The sequence below is a fragment of the Megalobrama amblycephala genome, linkage group LG13 (genome assembly GCF_018812025.1).
Source record: "Megalobrama amblycephala isolate DHTTF-2021 linkage group LG13, ASM1881202v1, whole genome shotgun sequence".
NCBI lineage: Eukaryota > Metazoa > Chordata > Actinopteri > Cypriniformes > Xenocyprididae > Megalobrama > Megalobrama amblycephala.
The window spans coordinates 8,939,851-8,956,650 of record NC_063056.1 but is presented as its reverse complement, the minus strand read 5'-3'; the positions used below and the strand labels follow the sequence as shown (position 1 = coordinate 8,956,650).

The 16,800-nt window shown below is 40.2% G+C and overlaps 1 protein-coding gene across 1 annotated transcript in view; it reads left to right on the top strand.

Moving 5' to 3' along the window:
• LOC125243899 (adhesion G protein-coupled receptor E3-like) overlaps positions 1 to 16,800 on the top strand; it is a 64,689-nt gene that overhangs the window by 28,225 nt on the left and 19,664 nt on the right. Inside the window, exons 4-6 of the mRNA XM_048153764.1 lie at positions 2,112 to 2,168; positions 4,971 to 5,348; positions 5,445 to 5,495. Coding sequence (XP_048009721.1) covers positions 2,112 to 2,168; positions 4,971 to 5,348; positions 5,445 to 5,495 — 486 coding nt within the window. The remainder of the gene's footprint in view (positions 1 to 2,111; positions 2,169 to 4,970; positions 5,349 to 5,444; positions 5,496 to 16,800) is intronic.

Sequence of the window (16,800 nt, the reverse complement as noted above, 5' to 3'; positions counted from 1 at the left end):
TAAAGCATCTCATTGGTTTTGGTATATACATCCTCACTGGGTAAGTCATAAACCCCAGGAATACTTTCTTTGGCACAATCTCTTCTTCAAATTCTATTGGCACTGTCTCACTGTCCTTTACCACTCCATCCCTTGTTGTTTTCATTCTTTGAACATTCACAACTTTTGCCCCTTTAATATTCTTCTTTAATTCCTCCATCGTTACACTCATTGGTACCCCCTTTATCACACTTACAGTACAGTCCAAAAGTTTGGAACCACTAAGATTTTTAATGTTTTTAAAATAAGTTTCGTCTGCTCACCAAGGCTACATTTATTTAATTAAAAATACAGTAAAAAACAGTAATATTGTGAAATATTATTACAATTTAAAATAACTGTTTTCTATTTGAAAATATTTCACAAAGTAATTTATTCCTGTGATGGCAAAGCTGAATTTTCAGCATCATTACTCCAGTCTTCAGTGTCACATGATCCTTCAGAAATCATCATAGTTCAATTTTCTGTCCCACTTCGGTTCAACTCTATCATTGTTCATTTTTACCTATGCATGTGTGTGACCTGCGTGTATGTTATGTGTTAGTTTAGCTATGTGTTTGTGATTTAGTTAATAAAGCTTGTGCACAATACATATTTGGTTCTGACTCTCTGTCTGCAATAGATTGCCTCTTAAATGATCAGATCTTATTATCTGCTCTATAAATGCTTATTACCAAGCACTGGAAATACCTTTGAGTTAATTAGACACACACACACACACACACACACACACACACACACACACACACACACACACACACACACACACACACACACACACACACTCACTCACTCACTCACTCACTCACTCACTCACTCACGTTTGTTTTTGTGAAATGTTTACTGTAAAAAGATTACTGCAATGGTCTTTTTTTTTTTTTTGTCAGTTTGAACAGAAAAGTCTTAAGAGTTTCATTATGTGGAAAAGATGGGTTGGGATAACAAGAAAATCTAGGATAGAAAGGATTTTGTTTTCTGTGTGAAAGAAAAAGTCATACTGGTTTGGAACGACATGATAGAATTTTCATTTTGGGTGAGCTGCACTCAAAAAAATAACTCTTTGAACGAACATAAAAAAATCATGGAAAGGATTTCCACATGATTAAGTTGCTTTATTTCAGCATAATGCAATTCTGTTATTCCAATTTAATGTACTTACGTTGGGTCAACTTAATTTATTAAGGTTGATTCAACCTATTTACTATGGTTGGGCACAGCTTAATTTAATAGTGTCAGCCCAACTAATTTGCAATGTTTTGGAAAATAAATAAAAAGCAATAAATAAATAAATAATAAATTGTTTCATATACATTGATTTTTACAATTAATTCTTCTTGTTTAATTTTGTGATTTATATAACTTTTGTGATGTTCGGTGTTAGAAATCTAGATGTGATGCTGGATTCATCCTAAATTGCCTTAACCAAAAACATTGTAAAGCCTAAATTGATCATAAGTCCATTGGTGGCAATGGTTTTACAATCAACATAGACTTACAATGCTTTTGGGAAATGCAACCCAGAGCACTACCACAGTGATTACTTTCTTATTAAAGTAATTTGAAAGTTTGTTAGCAGGTCCTCAACCCAAGCACAAGTGCAACAATTCACCACAATGGTAACCCTAAAACTATTAATTAACAGAAACTTTTAAATACCAACATAATAGAACAGTAAACATTAAATAGTCTTTCCATTTTCTCATCTTCCTAAAAACTGCTTAAAATAACAATTTATTTCAACATTTACACTCCTAGTTCAGCCCCTTTGCAAAGCATATATGGGAAGTGAAAATCCTGTTTGATTGAGTCCTGGTTGGGTTTACTTGATTTAAACATGTTATTCCAATATGAAAACATCAAGTTAAGTCAAAGAGTAATTGTTTCAAGTCAATTTAACATTAATCAATCACATTTAAACCAGAAACCTGATACAATGGTGTTGAATCAAAATAAATTGTTTAAATAAACTGAACAGCATCAAAAAATCTTTTTTTTGAGTGTGTTATTTTAAGTGCAAGCTTATATTTATATGTGTTTTTATATGCTAATTTGTATTCATCATTATTTTTTAGATGTCTTAAGACTTATCTTGGCCATTTCAACTGTTACACCGGTGACGACTGCAACTGGTAATGTACTCTGCGGTTGGCTGATGTTTTTTATAGATGCATGTCTGTAGTTTTAGAGGTGAAATGATTCACTCATTTTCTCAAGGTTCTGCACTATTTATTACCCTTCACGGGATTGCACCGCTCTCTGTTACATCTGTAACTCTCACTGACACTTTTCTCATAGCACCTGATCTTTTCTCAGTACAAACACTGACTGTCACTGAGGGAATGACAGCTCTCTGTCTCTCTCACAATAGCACTAGTTTAGACTCGATTAAACCACTGACACAGTGTGGGTGAGGACACTACTGGAATAAAACACTTTTGCTGCCTGGAAACTTCACCTTCACATATTTTCTGTAAAATAAAATACTGCCATTTTATAGTGAAATAATTTGGCAAACGTTAAACTTTTTTTCTTTATTTGCATATGAAACACTGAGATCTCAGATTATGTTACTTTAATTTATTTTATTAAAGTTTTGTGACCCAGGATTCATGCTGAACCTGGAAATGTTAGGTAATTTTGAAATAATCCTTTCTAGACCAAGATAATGGAGATAAATAAATTCTTTAATAATAATAATAATAATAATAATAATAATAATAATGGTGACACTTTACAATAAGTGTATGTGAATAATCATGTACTAATACCTGAATTAATGCTTAATTCAACATGAAGTAATGATTATTGAAAGCATGAACTAATCACTAATCAGTTATCATTAATTATGACTGGAGTCATTATGGACATGAATAAAGGCAGCCTTAACTACATGATAGTGCATGTTTGATAGGTAATGCATTAATTAACATTTATGGATAAACCCAATCAAACAGCCTCTTTAAGAAGGAATAAAAAGTACTCTGACTTTAAAACAAATTTAAATAATTTAATATTATCAGTTTAAAATTTCGACTGCAGGTTTGTCATAAACATTATGATGTTAGTGTATGGTTAGTTAATAATGAGTTAATTATGATGGGCCCTCTCAAGTAAAGTCATGACAAAATAATGCATTAACAAGCCATGAGTTGAAGTTAGTGTAAGGCTGATTAATCATGAGTTAGTAATGATGTGCCCCTCAAAGTAAAGTCATGACACAATGACCACTAATAAAACATTAAAAAAAATATGATTAAACACGCCATTCTTATTCCTTTACACCACTACAAAAAAACAAACAAACAAAAAAAACAACAAACAAAAACAAAGATAAAGGTTATATCTAGTTCTTCTATTATTTGTTTACATCAATAAACATATATATGGACAAATATAAAGAAATCCCAAACATACCTGTAAAGACACATAAGGCACATTTACATGTACAATATAGGGTTCATAAGCTAATGGTAATCAAAGCATATACAATTAAACAACAAAACAATACAGTTCATTACTGTACATACTGCAGTCCCAGGAAGAAAAGTAGCTATGACTAAACAACTTATTAGTGGTAGTTATTAGTCTTATTAGTTTTCCATGGTTAGACAGATCTATGTAATTAATAACAAAATCATGCACCATTCTAACTATTTGTCACAAAGCTGCAGATTATGGCATTATGATGTTATAGTTTAAATTTTCACATTTAATTCAAAGTTTGCTGCTTTAAACAGTTTGTATTGTATAAAGCACTATAGAAATAAAAGTGACTGAATTAATGAGACACATAATTAGAATGATGCATGATTTGATGTCTAATCAAACGTGGAAAACAGACTAATAACTACCACTAATATTTTTATCTATAAGATTTTCTGATTTTTATTGTTGGTTTTTGACTACAGTGTGTAGGGTTTGTTTCTGGTGGGACACTCATTAGTGGCGCACTCTAGCTCGCTCGAAGCGTTAGTTGTTGCTATATTATAGCTGGCATTTTAATCTAATAAATGTTGGCTGCTTTGCTAAACCGAATTGATCATTAAAATCATATTTGCACTTGTGTTGCATTGGGATTTCAGAAAAGTATGTTCAGTAATTAACTATATTGTTTTGTTGTTTAATTGTATATGCTTCGATAAGCTGCGCCCTATTTTACATGTAAATGTGCCTTCTGTGTATCTTTACATGTTTTGGATTTCTTTTCATTTGTCCATATATGTTTATTAATAAATAATAGAAGAACTACAAATGACCTTTTTCTTTGTTCTTTGTACTGTACCACTTATTGGATAAGAATGGCACGCGTATGTATAATCATATTTCAGTGCTTTCCACGGGTTTGAAATATAGGCTACTTGCGGTGGTCAATCCTACTATTACCCACGGCATGAAAATTGTGACAAACAACAAATAATGTGTGATTTTTAACATTATTTTTTTTATTGAAACAAATTTTAATTACATAGGCCACTATTACATTTATTTACTAATATTATGCATTATTATGCATTGTAAATTATGCACAATTACAGCATTTAATTATGGAAGAGTTATCCTTGTTATGTCAGATAGTGTTTGTCTCAGTGAATGGGACACAGATTATACTGCTAGTGAAATCTAGGCTATTTATTGGATAATATGTGTCAAATGTTATAGGCTTTTCTTCCTGTGGCGGAGCATCCCAGCCAGAGACTACAATAATTCATTAACGTAAAGTCCGACACTTTCTGCTTCTCACAGTGACGCTCGCGCTCTTTCTTGTCTAAGACACATTGGTATTTAAATAAAAATGCATTTAAAAAAAATGTGGTTTGAAAATGAATCGCTCTGAATGAGCAAAAATAGGCTTAGTTGCACTTCTGGATACATTTTATTAATAACACATGTTTTTCAGAAACATTAATTTCTTTAAATATTTTAATTAACAGCTAATCTCTCTGACCCCTGCTACAACTACACTGTGCTGGACAATCCATGGAGATCCATCAATAATACAATTAATAACAACATGTGTGACACCTCTGTCTCCTGGAGCGGCTGGTATCGTCTCTTCATTAACGGCCTGAGCGCTCATGTCGCAGACACGTGTGTTGCTCTGTATAGATGTGGCACTAGTGTCACACTGTGGATACGTGGTGGACACCCAACAGTTAAGGATGGAGTCGTCACTCGAGATGTCTGCGGTTATGATGTCAATTACTGCTGTTATCACGGGTCTTATCCCATTAAAGTCAAAGCCTGTCCAGGCAATTATTATGTCTACGAGTTGGTTAGTCCAAATATCTGCAATGCAGCATACTGTGCAGGTAATTATATCCACATGAGCTCTTTCTACACATTCATATATTTATTGTATTGATATTTGTGTCTGTTTATTAAACACTATTAATGCAAACTTTCAGACACTGGTAACATTACCACTACAGCTGTTACACCAGTGACCATCTCACCTGGTAATGTAACACACTTTGTCTCTATTCGCTTATTTTCTGAATGTTTTCTAATGTATTTACAGATCTGTGCTTGTGTAAAATATTTACTGTACCAGTATAATACATTGTAAAAAAAATAATAACAAATAAAAAATACAGTAAAGAACGTAAAGCTGCGGTTTCCAGTACCATAAAAATACAGTAGCAATATATTGTTGCCTCCAGTTGATTTATGTTAACTCATTGAGTACTCAGGGTTAGACACATTATTTGATTTGTCTTACTAGTGTGTCAGCATTATTTAAATGTTTATTTTATAATAAACCACATAGCTTGACATCTGATTCATCCGCTCTGTACAGATGACATGTGAACCTTTAGTCATAGAGTTCATAGGCCTGTTATGATTGGCCAAATTCAGAAACACATCTGATGGGACATGTTTTTTTTCTTTTTTCATCCTTTTATTTTGGGCTCAAATCTACCCAAAATATTCACACATAAATTCAAGGTGATTTACAGGTATGTGACAATTTGCAAATGCAGGAAATATAAGATCATTTTTAAAAAAAATGTGACGATATTTTGCATTTGGGAATAATATTTTGTGAATATCAATTAGTTTATGCATTTGGGAATTGTATTTCGTGAACATACTGTATTTATATTGACATTATGACTTCATATTGGTGTTTTCATAAATTTATCTCTCTGCAGACCCCTGCTACAGCTAGGTTTTGTGACATTCTTTCCCATCAAACTAAACCTACTGTGTTTTACAACAGTTTCTGAGGAATTTGTTCCCCAAAAAAAATAGCCAAACAGGAAACATGAACTAGAACGTTTGCTGGGATCAGATTCAGATGTTCACTCTCCATCCAGACACAGGCAGTGATCATACAGTACCGCCAGACTCTGACTTTTTGAGAAGCCACACAACATCACTTAACTGGGCTCAATACTAGTTGTGTTATACACGTGTATTTGATAGTAAGTTAATGATAAACCATGAGCTGAATTTGGTAGGTATGAATTAAGTATGATGTGCCCCCTCAAGTAAAGTCATGACACAATGATGCACTTACAAATCAGTAACTAATATATGAATAAACACTAAGAGTGTCAACCTTATTCCTTTACACCCCAGTACAAATAAACAAAAATAAAAAGTATTTGTATTTTATTTTCATGTATATAATTAAACATATATGTACTTGAAAGAAAGCCATAAACATACCTGTAAACCTGGGGAGTGTGTTCTTTTCAAATGATTGAAAAGGGGGGTTTATTAATATTCAGGGAAAGACCAGATACATATGAAAATAATTGCAGGCATTTAATTGCTTTTTCAACTTCAGTATAGTCTCTTAAGAAAAGAGTAGTGTCATCTGCTAATTGTGTGCATTTAATTTCTTTCTCTTCTATTTTAATACCACGAAAAATATCTTTCTTAATATGATTGGCCATAATTTGTGCAACCAACAAAAAAAAGTAATGGACTAATAGGACAGCCCTGTCGAATCCCCCTTTTGATTTCAAATCTATGAGAAGTTCCATATGCCAATTTTACAGAGCTATTAATCTTGTTATATAGGGTTCTAATTACTTTCTGAAATTTGTCCCCAAAACCAAAAAATTCAAGGGTTTTAAAAATAAAGTCATGTTCGATTGTATCAAAGGCCTTATAAAAATTGACAAACAAAATAAAACTATTTTCATTGATATTTTCATTAAATACAAGTCTAATATTATTGGAAATATGTCTTCCTTTTATAAAACCTGACTGCACCTCATCAACAATAGATTCTAATTCTAATAGATTTTAACCTTTCAGCAAATATAGAAGCAATAATTTTGCTATCATTATTAATTAAGGTGATTGGCCGCCAATTATCTAGTGATAATAGGTCTTTATCAGGTTTTGGAAATAGTGATATTAGACCTTGTGTCATAGAGGGAGGCAAAAAACCCTGATCAATAGACTCTTTAAAGACCATTAACAAAAAATCTGCTAAATCATCCTGAAATATTTAGAATTCCTGTCAGTAATGTTACAAATAGATTTAATAATTTCCTCTTCTTTTGATTTATTTAATTTTGCAACTTCTTTGCCTTTTTTAATTGCACTAAGTCTAATCTGAAACTTCATAAGCTCCCAATTTTTACAATATAAATTTGTTTGCTTAGCTTGATTCCAATAGGTAGGTATTATTTTTTTAATCCCATGTTTAAAACTGTCTATTTCCAGTAGTCTATTATTGAGTTTCCAATAAGTCTTAGAGCCTTTAAAAGAAGTTTCGTTATTCCATTTAATGAGAAGATAAATCATTTTGTGATCAGACAATATTGATGATGGTTCAGTGGATACTTTGTTAGTATTTTGTTCTAATGAATTAGGTTAAAATTAACCAAAGGTCTATTCTTGACTGTTTAGATTTATCTCTATTACTCCATGTGTATTCTTTCATAAGTGGATGTTTATTTCTCCAGTTTATTTCTATGTCAGTTATCTTAAAATTTAGATAGCTCTGAATTAGATGGAGATGGTTTCATTGGAATAGGAATTCTATCTATTTTAGCATCTGGGACAATAATAAAGTCCCCACCTAGAATAATTTCAATATCATGAAATCTTTCTCTTACCTTATTAATCTCATTTTCAATATCAGAGAACAAATCAACATTATATTTTTTAATATTTGAGGCATATACAGTACCTAACAAAAACATTTTCCCATCCAAGGATACCGTTAGAATTATCCACCTACCCCCATTGTGGACTTTAGTATTAACAATTTTACCTTTGAATGAACCCTTTAAAATCGCAACTCCTGCTGAATGATTTCTTCCAAAAGAATGCCAAACTTCACTGCCCCATTGTGCCATCCAAAAATTCACATCTGAAGAGCAAGCATGGGTCTCTTGTAACAAATAAAAATCGACATTAAATCTCTTGCAATACAAAAAAAACAGCCTTTCGTTTAGTTAAATCTCGAATACCCCTGACATTAAAAGAACAAAAAGATAACGACATGAACTTTTAACAATTACAGAAAAAAGAGAGAAAGAGAAAACTCTTAAAAGCTAAGGTATATGTAACTCAAAGGGTGCATAATTCCTATTTATTAACAACTTAACCTGGGAGATTATTATTTTGTATTTATTTTTTTTTCATCCCCCCTCGTCCATTGTCTTTTAATTTGTGCATATTTTATGGTCAAAAATCACCCGAACCAAACCTTTATGTGGGGAAAATTTCGACGCCATCAGCAAAGGCTCTACTTCCCACAAAAAAGCCTTACGACCTTTCTCTCTGGCATCTTTCACCATGGGCCACAGGAGTTTTCGTCTTTCCACATCCAGCGTGGTCAGGTCCTCTGTAAACCGTAAATGCTGCGCTTGAAGGAATTCACAGTTCTTCGCCCTTTCCAGAGTAGATCACGAGTAGACCTGTTCGTGAACTGAATTATCGTTGTTCTTGGGCTTCTGCCGTGTTCTTTCCGACCCAGTCTATGAACAATGTCCACATCAACCTTGCATCTTTCCTTTAGTTCTGGAGCAACTGAACAACTGGTGTCATTTTGTGAGAGGAAATCAATATACAACCGAGGGGGAACTATTCCAGAGCCTATCGTCTAGTTAACAATTCAATATAAAATACAAGTAGTCCATAAAGAATTTCTCCCTTTTCAAATAAATGTTAATTAATGCATTAATTATCAAACATGTATTAACACGTAGTTAAATGTGCCATAGAATGCTTTTTCACAAGATATAATATAAGTCTAAGGTGTCCCCTGAATGTGTCTGTGAAGTTTCAACTCAAAATACCCCATAGATTTTTTTTATTTATTTTTTTAACTGCCTATTTTTGTCACAGACACGTCAGGTTCCAACCTCCAATCACAACGCACGCCATCACCAGAATACTGATCACCGCCACCTGCACCTCATTACCGCACTCATCTACAGCACTATATAACCCACACGCACACAGCACTCCACGTCCGGTCTCGTTCGCATATACCCATGTTATGCTTACCTCAAGGACTCCTCTTCGTATACTCACCTGTCTCCAGCGTGTCTCCTTCCCTCTGTGTGCCTCGTCTGCTGTGTGGGTGTGTTTCCGTCGGCTCCTCAGTTCTCCAGCGATCTCCTCTGTGCTCCAGCGATCCCCAAGCTCCAACTTACATCTACCTGCAAAGAGAAAGGACAGTAACTATTCCTCACACTACCTGCTTAAACTTCAATATCACCAGTTCACTCACCTGTGTGTGTTCACCTGCTCTACTGTGGTCAAATAAACATCCATTACCTGTTACATCTGTGTCTGTCTCCTGTATACCGTAACAGAAGACCGGACCTACACTGCAGACCCAGTATGAGCCAGCCAGATCCATTCCAGGAACTCGTGGATGCGCTTCGGCGCACATTATCCACTCATCATCCACCGCCATCTCCAGTTACTGTCCCTTCACCTGCACCAGCTAACACCACCAGCGATGTCAACACTCCTCCTTCACTGCCGCCGTACGCCAGTCCCATGGCCAAACCGGTGCCCTACTCAGGATCGGCGGAGGATTGCAGCGGCTTCCTGCTGCAATGCACACTGGTCCTGGAGATGCAGCCGCACCTGTACCCGAGTGACACCTCCAAAATAGCGTTCATCATATCTCAGCTCAGTGGCAAAGCATTAAAGTGGTCCGACTCCATCTGGTCCCAGCGGGGCGCTGTAACCTAATCCTACTCGGCGTTTATTTTCCACTTCCGGGAAGTGTTCGGGAAACCGATCACGGACTCTTCAGCTGGTGAGAAACTTTATAATTTGAAACAAGGATATCTGTCTGTTTACGACTATGCTTTGCAATTCAGAACGCTTGCAGCACTCAGCGGATGGAATGAACAAGCTCTAATAACGACTTATCGCCAAGGTTTGGAACCTCGGGTACGGCTGCATCTCGCTGCATGCGAGGACTCCATCCAAGAGCACCAGGACCAGTCCCTCTCCAACGTGCTCATCTGCCGATCCGAACCCGTCAGCACCCCAGAACCAGCACAAATACCTATGGATGTTGAACACTCTCGTCTATCTTCTGAAGAACGCCGCCGCCGGCTGACCCTCCGTCTCTGTCTCTACTGTGGTGAACCCGGGCACGCTATTGAGTGCCATTATTCCTGCTACTCATAAGTTGAAGCCACTCACTACTGTCGTCAGTCTTACTGCCGCCAATGTCTCCCTTTTAGTGGTCGCGCTCATCGACTCGGGGTCAGCCGGCAACTTCATCTCCGGAGCCATCTGCCACCACCTTCGTATCAAGACCACTCCGTCTCCTACCATCTACACGCTCAACTCACTAACCGGCAGACCCCTGAGCCGTAAGCGCGTCCGCACCGTGGCTGGACCAGTAACCATTCAAGTTGGTTTACTACACCGGGAAGAGGCTCATATGCTGGTTCTGGAGGACTCAACTGCTGACGTGGTTCTGGGGCGCCCCTGGTTGGAGCAGCATAACCCGATCATCTCCTGAAAAACGGGCGAAATCCTGAAGTGGGGCGACACTTGCTTCTCTCACTGCCTGACTGAACTTCCTGTTCCACCATCTTCTTCGCCTGACCTCTCTCTCTGCGCCACGTCCATCGACATCCCCAAGTGTTACGCCCCCTTCAGCGATGTCTTCTGCCCGCAACGGGCTTCCAAGCTGCCTCCACACCGGCCATGGGACTGTGCCATCGACCTGCTTCCGGGTGAACCAGTGCCAAAGGGTAAGATATACACACTTTCCATCCCGGAGGAGAAGGCCATGGAGGATTACATCAAGGAAGCCCTCGCCCAAGGTTACATCAGGCCGTCTACTTCCCCTGCTGCTTCCAGTTTCTTCTTTGTGGCTAAAAAGGACGGAGGCTTGCGGCCCTGCATTGATTATCGCTCCCTCAACAAAATAACCGTCAAGTTCCGGTATCCCCTTCCTCTCGTCCCAGCGGCCCTGGAACATCTCCGTGGTGCCACTGTGTTTACGAAGCTGGACCTCCGCAGCGCGTACAACCTCATCCGGATACGTGAGGGGGACGAGTGGAAGACCGCCTTCATCACCCCTACTGGCCACTACGAGTACCTAGTAATGCCGTATGGACTGGTCAACGCCCCCTCCGTATTCCAGGACTTCATTCATGAGGTGCTCCGGGAGTTTCTCCACCGCTTTGTCCTAGTCTACATCGATGACATTCTCATATACTCCCGGAGCCAGGCCGAACATCGCCGACACGTTGCGGAGGTCCTCACCCAACTTCGCCAGTACAACCTGTTCCTCAAGGCAGAGAAATGTTCATTTCACCAACCTTCTGTCTCTTTCCTGGGCTACAACATCGACCACAGTGGCATCCGGATGGACGAGAGGAAGGTGGAATCCATTGGCCAGAACTGACCAGAACTGGCCAGAACCCACCACCATAAAAGAACTCCAGCGCTTCCTCGGATTCTCCAATTTCTACAGACGCTTCAAAGGTTACAGTTCCATCGCCCATCCACTCACCAGCCTGCTCCGTCATCAGCCCAAGTCTCTGTCCTGGACCCCGGCAGCCACCAACGCCTTTAACCAGCTCAAAGAAGCCTTCACCACCGCTCCCTTACTCGTACATCCAGACCCAGAGAAACAGTTCGTCGTAGAAGTGGACGCCTCGACAACTGGAGTGGGAGCGGTGTTGTCGCAGCAGCAGGGGACGCCAAGTAGACTCCATCCATGCGCCTTCTTCTCCCGCAAGCTCAGCCCGGCGGAAGTCAACTACTCCATCGGTGACAGGGAACTTCTTGCTGTTAAGCTTGCCTTGGAAGAGTGGAGGCATTGGCTGGAGGGAGCCAAACACGCGTTCCTGGTGCTAACCGACCATAAAAACCTTGAATATCTTCGATCAGCAAAGAGACTGAACCCCAGGCAAGCCCGTTGGGCGATGTTTTTCTCCCGCTTCAATTATACCATCTCCTACCGCCCAGGCACCAAGAATGTAAAGGCCGACGCTCTCTCCCGTCTCCATGCTCCTGGCGAACAGACCGAGGAATCAGAACCCATCATCCCGAGCTCTCTCATCGTAAGTCCTATTACCTGGTCAGAAGAGACCATTCCCTCCTCCAATGCCTCCATGAACCCTCCGCCGGGCTGTCCACCCGGCTTGCTCTACATTCCACGGACACGACGCACTCCCACCATCCACTCGGCTCACACGTCACTTGGCACTGGTCACCCGGGGGTCAATGAAACCCTCTCGTTGCTTAAAGAACGCTTTTGGTGGCCAGGGATGGCTTCGGATGTCAGAAGGTACGTGCAGGGCTGTAGGGAGTGTGCCATCTCCAAATCTCCTCGTCATCTGCCAGCTGGGAAACTCCTTCCACTGCCCATTCCAGATCGCCCATGGTCACACCTAGGAGTGGATTTCATTACTGATCTCCCTGTCTCAGACGGAAATACCACCATCCTAGTTGTTGTGGACCGCTTCTCCAAATCGTGCCGTCTAATCCCACTTCCAGGATTACCCACTGCCATGGAGACAGCCGAGATCCTCTTCAACCAAGTCTTCAGATACTTTGGAATACCCGAGGACATTGTCTCCGACCGAGGGCCCCAATTCATATCCAGGGTATGGAAATCGTTCTACTCCCTCCTAGGTGTGGCCGTTAGCCTGACATCCGGATACCACCCGCAATCGAACGGGCAGACGGAAAGGAAGGTGCAGGATATCGGCCGCTTCCTCCGTACCTTCTGTCATGACCACCAGGACTCTTGGAACCAGTTCCTGGGTTGGGCCGAGTACGCCCAAAACTCCCTCCGACAGTCTACTACAGGACTCACACCTTTCCAGTGCGTACTCGGCTACCAACCCCCACTGATCCCCTGGGATGGGGAACCCTCCAACGTTCCGGCAGTGGATTACTGGTTCCGAGAGAGCGAGAGGGTCTGGGACTCAGCACACCATCAACTGCAACGAGCCCTGCGCAGACGCAGGATGGTAGCCGACCTCCGACGTTCCAACACCCCTGTCTTCCAGCCTGGTCAGTTGGTTTGGCTATCCACCCGTGACATCAGACTGCGTCTGCCCTGCAGAAAGCTGAGTCCCAGGTTCATTGGCCCATTCCCTATCGTCAAGCAGGTCAACCCAGTCACCTATCAACTCCGTCTTCCACAAGGGTATCGTATACACCCCACTTTCCACGTGTCACTCCTGAAAGCTCACCACCCTTCTGTTCTTCCCACAGGACCTGACGTGGCTCGAACCCCCCCTTCCACTCATCCTGGAGGACGGAGCTGCATATGAGGTTCGGGAAATCTTGGACTCCCGACGTCGTGGTGGTCAGCTGGAATACCTTGTGGATTGGGAAGGATACGGCCCCGAGGAACGCTCCTGGGTCCCAAGGAACGACATCTTAGACCCCAACTTACTCCAAACATTCCATGACAGTCACCCTGAGAGACCGGTGCCGCGGGGAAGAGGATGACCACCACGGCGTCGGGGTCCTCGGCCCTCTGGAGCGGGCCGTGGAGGGGGGGGTACTGTCACAGACACGTCAGGTTCCAACCTCCAATCACAACCCACGCCATCACCAGAATACTGATCACCGCCACCTGCACCTCATCACCGCACTCATCTACAGCACTATATAACCCACACGCACACAGCACTCCACGTCCGGTCTCGTTCGCATTTACCCATGTTATGCTTACCTCAAGGACTCCTCTTCGTATACTCACCTGTCTCCAGTGTGTCTCCTTCCCTCTGTGTGCCTCGTCTGCTGTGTGGGTGTGTTTCCGTCGGCTCCTCAGTTCTCCAGCGATCTCCTCTGTGCTCCAGCGATCCCCAAGCTCCAACTTACATCTACCTGCAAAGAGAAAGGACAGTAACTATTCCTCACACTACCTGCTTAAACTTCAATATCACCAGTTCACTCACCTGTGTGTGTTCACCTGCTCTACTGTGGTCAAATAAACATCCATTACCTGTTACATCTGTGTCTGTCTCCTGTATACCGTAACAATTTTGGGGCATCATTAAATATGCGCCGATTCAGGCTGCTTCCCCTTGAAATGCTCGCGCTCCCCGCCCCTGAGCTTGCGACTCTATAATACATTGCATAAACAAAGTTCACACACCAAAATGGATCTTTACAAAATGTTCATCATGCATGCTGCATGCATTCATGCATCAGATCATGTAAGTACAGTATTTATTTGGATGTTTACATTTGATTCTGAATGAGTTTGATAGTGCTCCGTGGCTAAAGCTAACATTACACACTGTTGGAGAGATTTATAAAGAATGAAGTTGTGTTTATGAATTATACAGACTGCAAGTGTTTAAAAATGAAAATAACGACATGACTCTGATCTCCTTGAATACAGTAAGAAACGATGGTAACTTTAACCACATTTAACAGTACATTAGCAACATGCTAACAAAACATTTAGAAAGACAATTTACAAATATCACTAAAAATATTGTGATATCATGGATCATGCCAGTTATTATTGCTCCATCTGCCATTTTTCGCTATTGTCCTTGCTTGCTTACCTGCATAAAGTCTGTTGATTCAGCTGTGCAGCTCCAGACATTAATACTGGCTTGTCTAATGCCTTGAACATGAGCTGGCATATGCAAATATTGGGGGCGTACATATATTAATGATCCTGACTGTTGCGTCACAGTCTGTGTTATGTTGAGATTTGCCTGTTCTTCGGATGTCTTTTAAACAAATGAGATTTATATAAGAAGGAGGAAACAATGGAGTTTGAGACTCACTGCATGTCATTTCCATGTACTGAACTCTTGTTATTCAACTATGCCGAGGTAAATTCAATTTTCAATTCTATGGCACCTTTAAGGCTGCTGTTTTCATGCATGAATCCTGTCGTAGTTAAGGATCACTCTTCATTAGTTCATGATTAGTTCATATCTTAACTAATCATAAGTTCATTCTGAAGTAACTATTAATTCAGGTATTAGTTCATAATTATTCAAGTACTGTTATTGTGAAGTGTTAACAAAATTATACATTTGAAAAAAATAAAAATAAAAGAGGTGAATTATGTTTTACCTCAATTTCATTTTTGGGTGAACTATCCATTTATGGACTTAGAACAAATGTGGGGAAACTTATGCTTCAAACTGGTGTACTCATAAATAGATGTATAATAGCAAAGAAATTAAAGGCAAGTTTAACAAATCTTAAAGTTACACTTAACAACGTACAGTTTACACTGTCACAAAAACTACAAAAAACATTTGGTTTTATTTGGTTTTGTTGCACCAGTGCAACCTGTTGGAGTTTGTTGTGGCAGTTTGAATAGGCACTGTAAAAAAAAAAAAAAAAAAAAAAAAAAAACTTTTAAAATACATTTTAATTTAAGTGCAGTGAACATTAATTTCTTATATAATTCTCTATTCTTGCAAATATTCAACAATTCAAACAATAAGTGACCAGCTAAACAACTAAATATATAAAGATATATCTAAATAAAAATGATCTATAAATTTACCTCAGACTGTAACCCAGACCACCTCAAGTGCTAATTAATGACAAGGAATTATAAAATTATAAAGGGGGGCATTTCAAAACTTTACAATAAAAAACATTATAAATCCAAAGTGAAATTTAACATTAGATTAGATCCCTACACGGATATAGATACCTACACGGAGTTGAAGGGGTCCCCCACAGCGACTGATCCTCTTCCTGCTCAGGGGTTTGCCCGTGATGGAGTGGACTTGGTAGATGGTCGGAGAGGGCGAGGTTTTGAGCTTGAGTTGTCGACAGAGGGAGCCTGAGATGAAGTTTCCTGCTGACCCTGAGTTGAGGAGCACCACCACTGGAACAGATACATCAACAGCAGTAAGGTTTACAATAGTAGTGAGTGGTTTCATCTTCTTAATGGAGGGAATGATGGCACTCACCATAGGTCGAGGAGGACAAATTGGGCATGCGGAGATTGCATGCCCCGGAGATCCACAGTATAAACATAAGTTCAGGGTCAGCCTTCTTTGCCGCTCTGAGGGAGACAGACAGGAATTATCCACTTGCATGGGTTCGCTGGCTGGTCCTGGGGAGCTGACGGGTTCGCATTGGCGGGAATAGATGGTGGAGAGTGGCTGGCCCTGGTGCTCATCGAGACACGACTGCATACGAGTGTCTACGCGGATGGCGAGTTGGATGAAGCGCTCGAGGCCGATGGAATCCTCGTATGCAGCGAGATGCAACCGCACTCTGGGTTCCAACCCCTGATGGAACGAGGTGCTTGTTCGTTGGGAGGCCTGAGGGCTTGTTCGTTCCATCCACTGCTCGCGG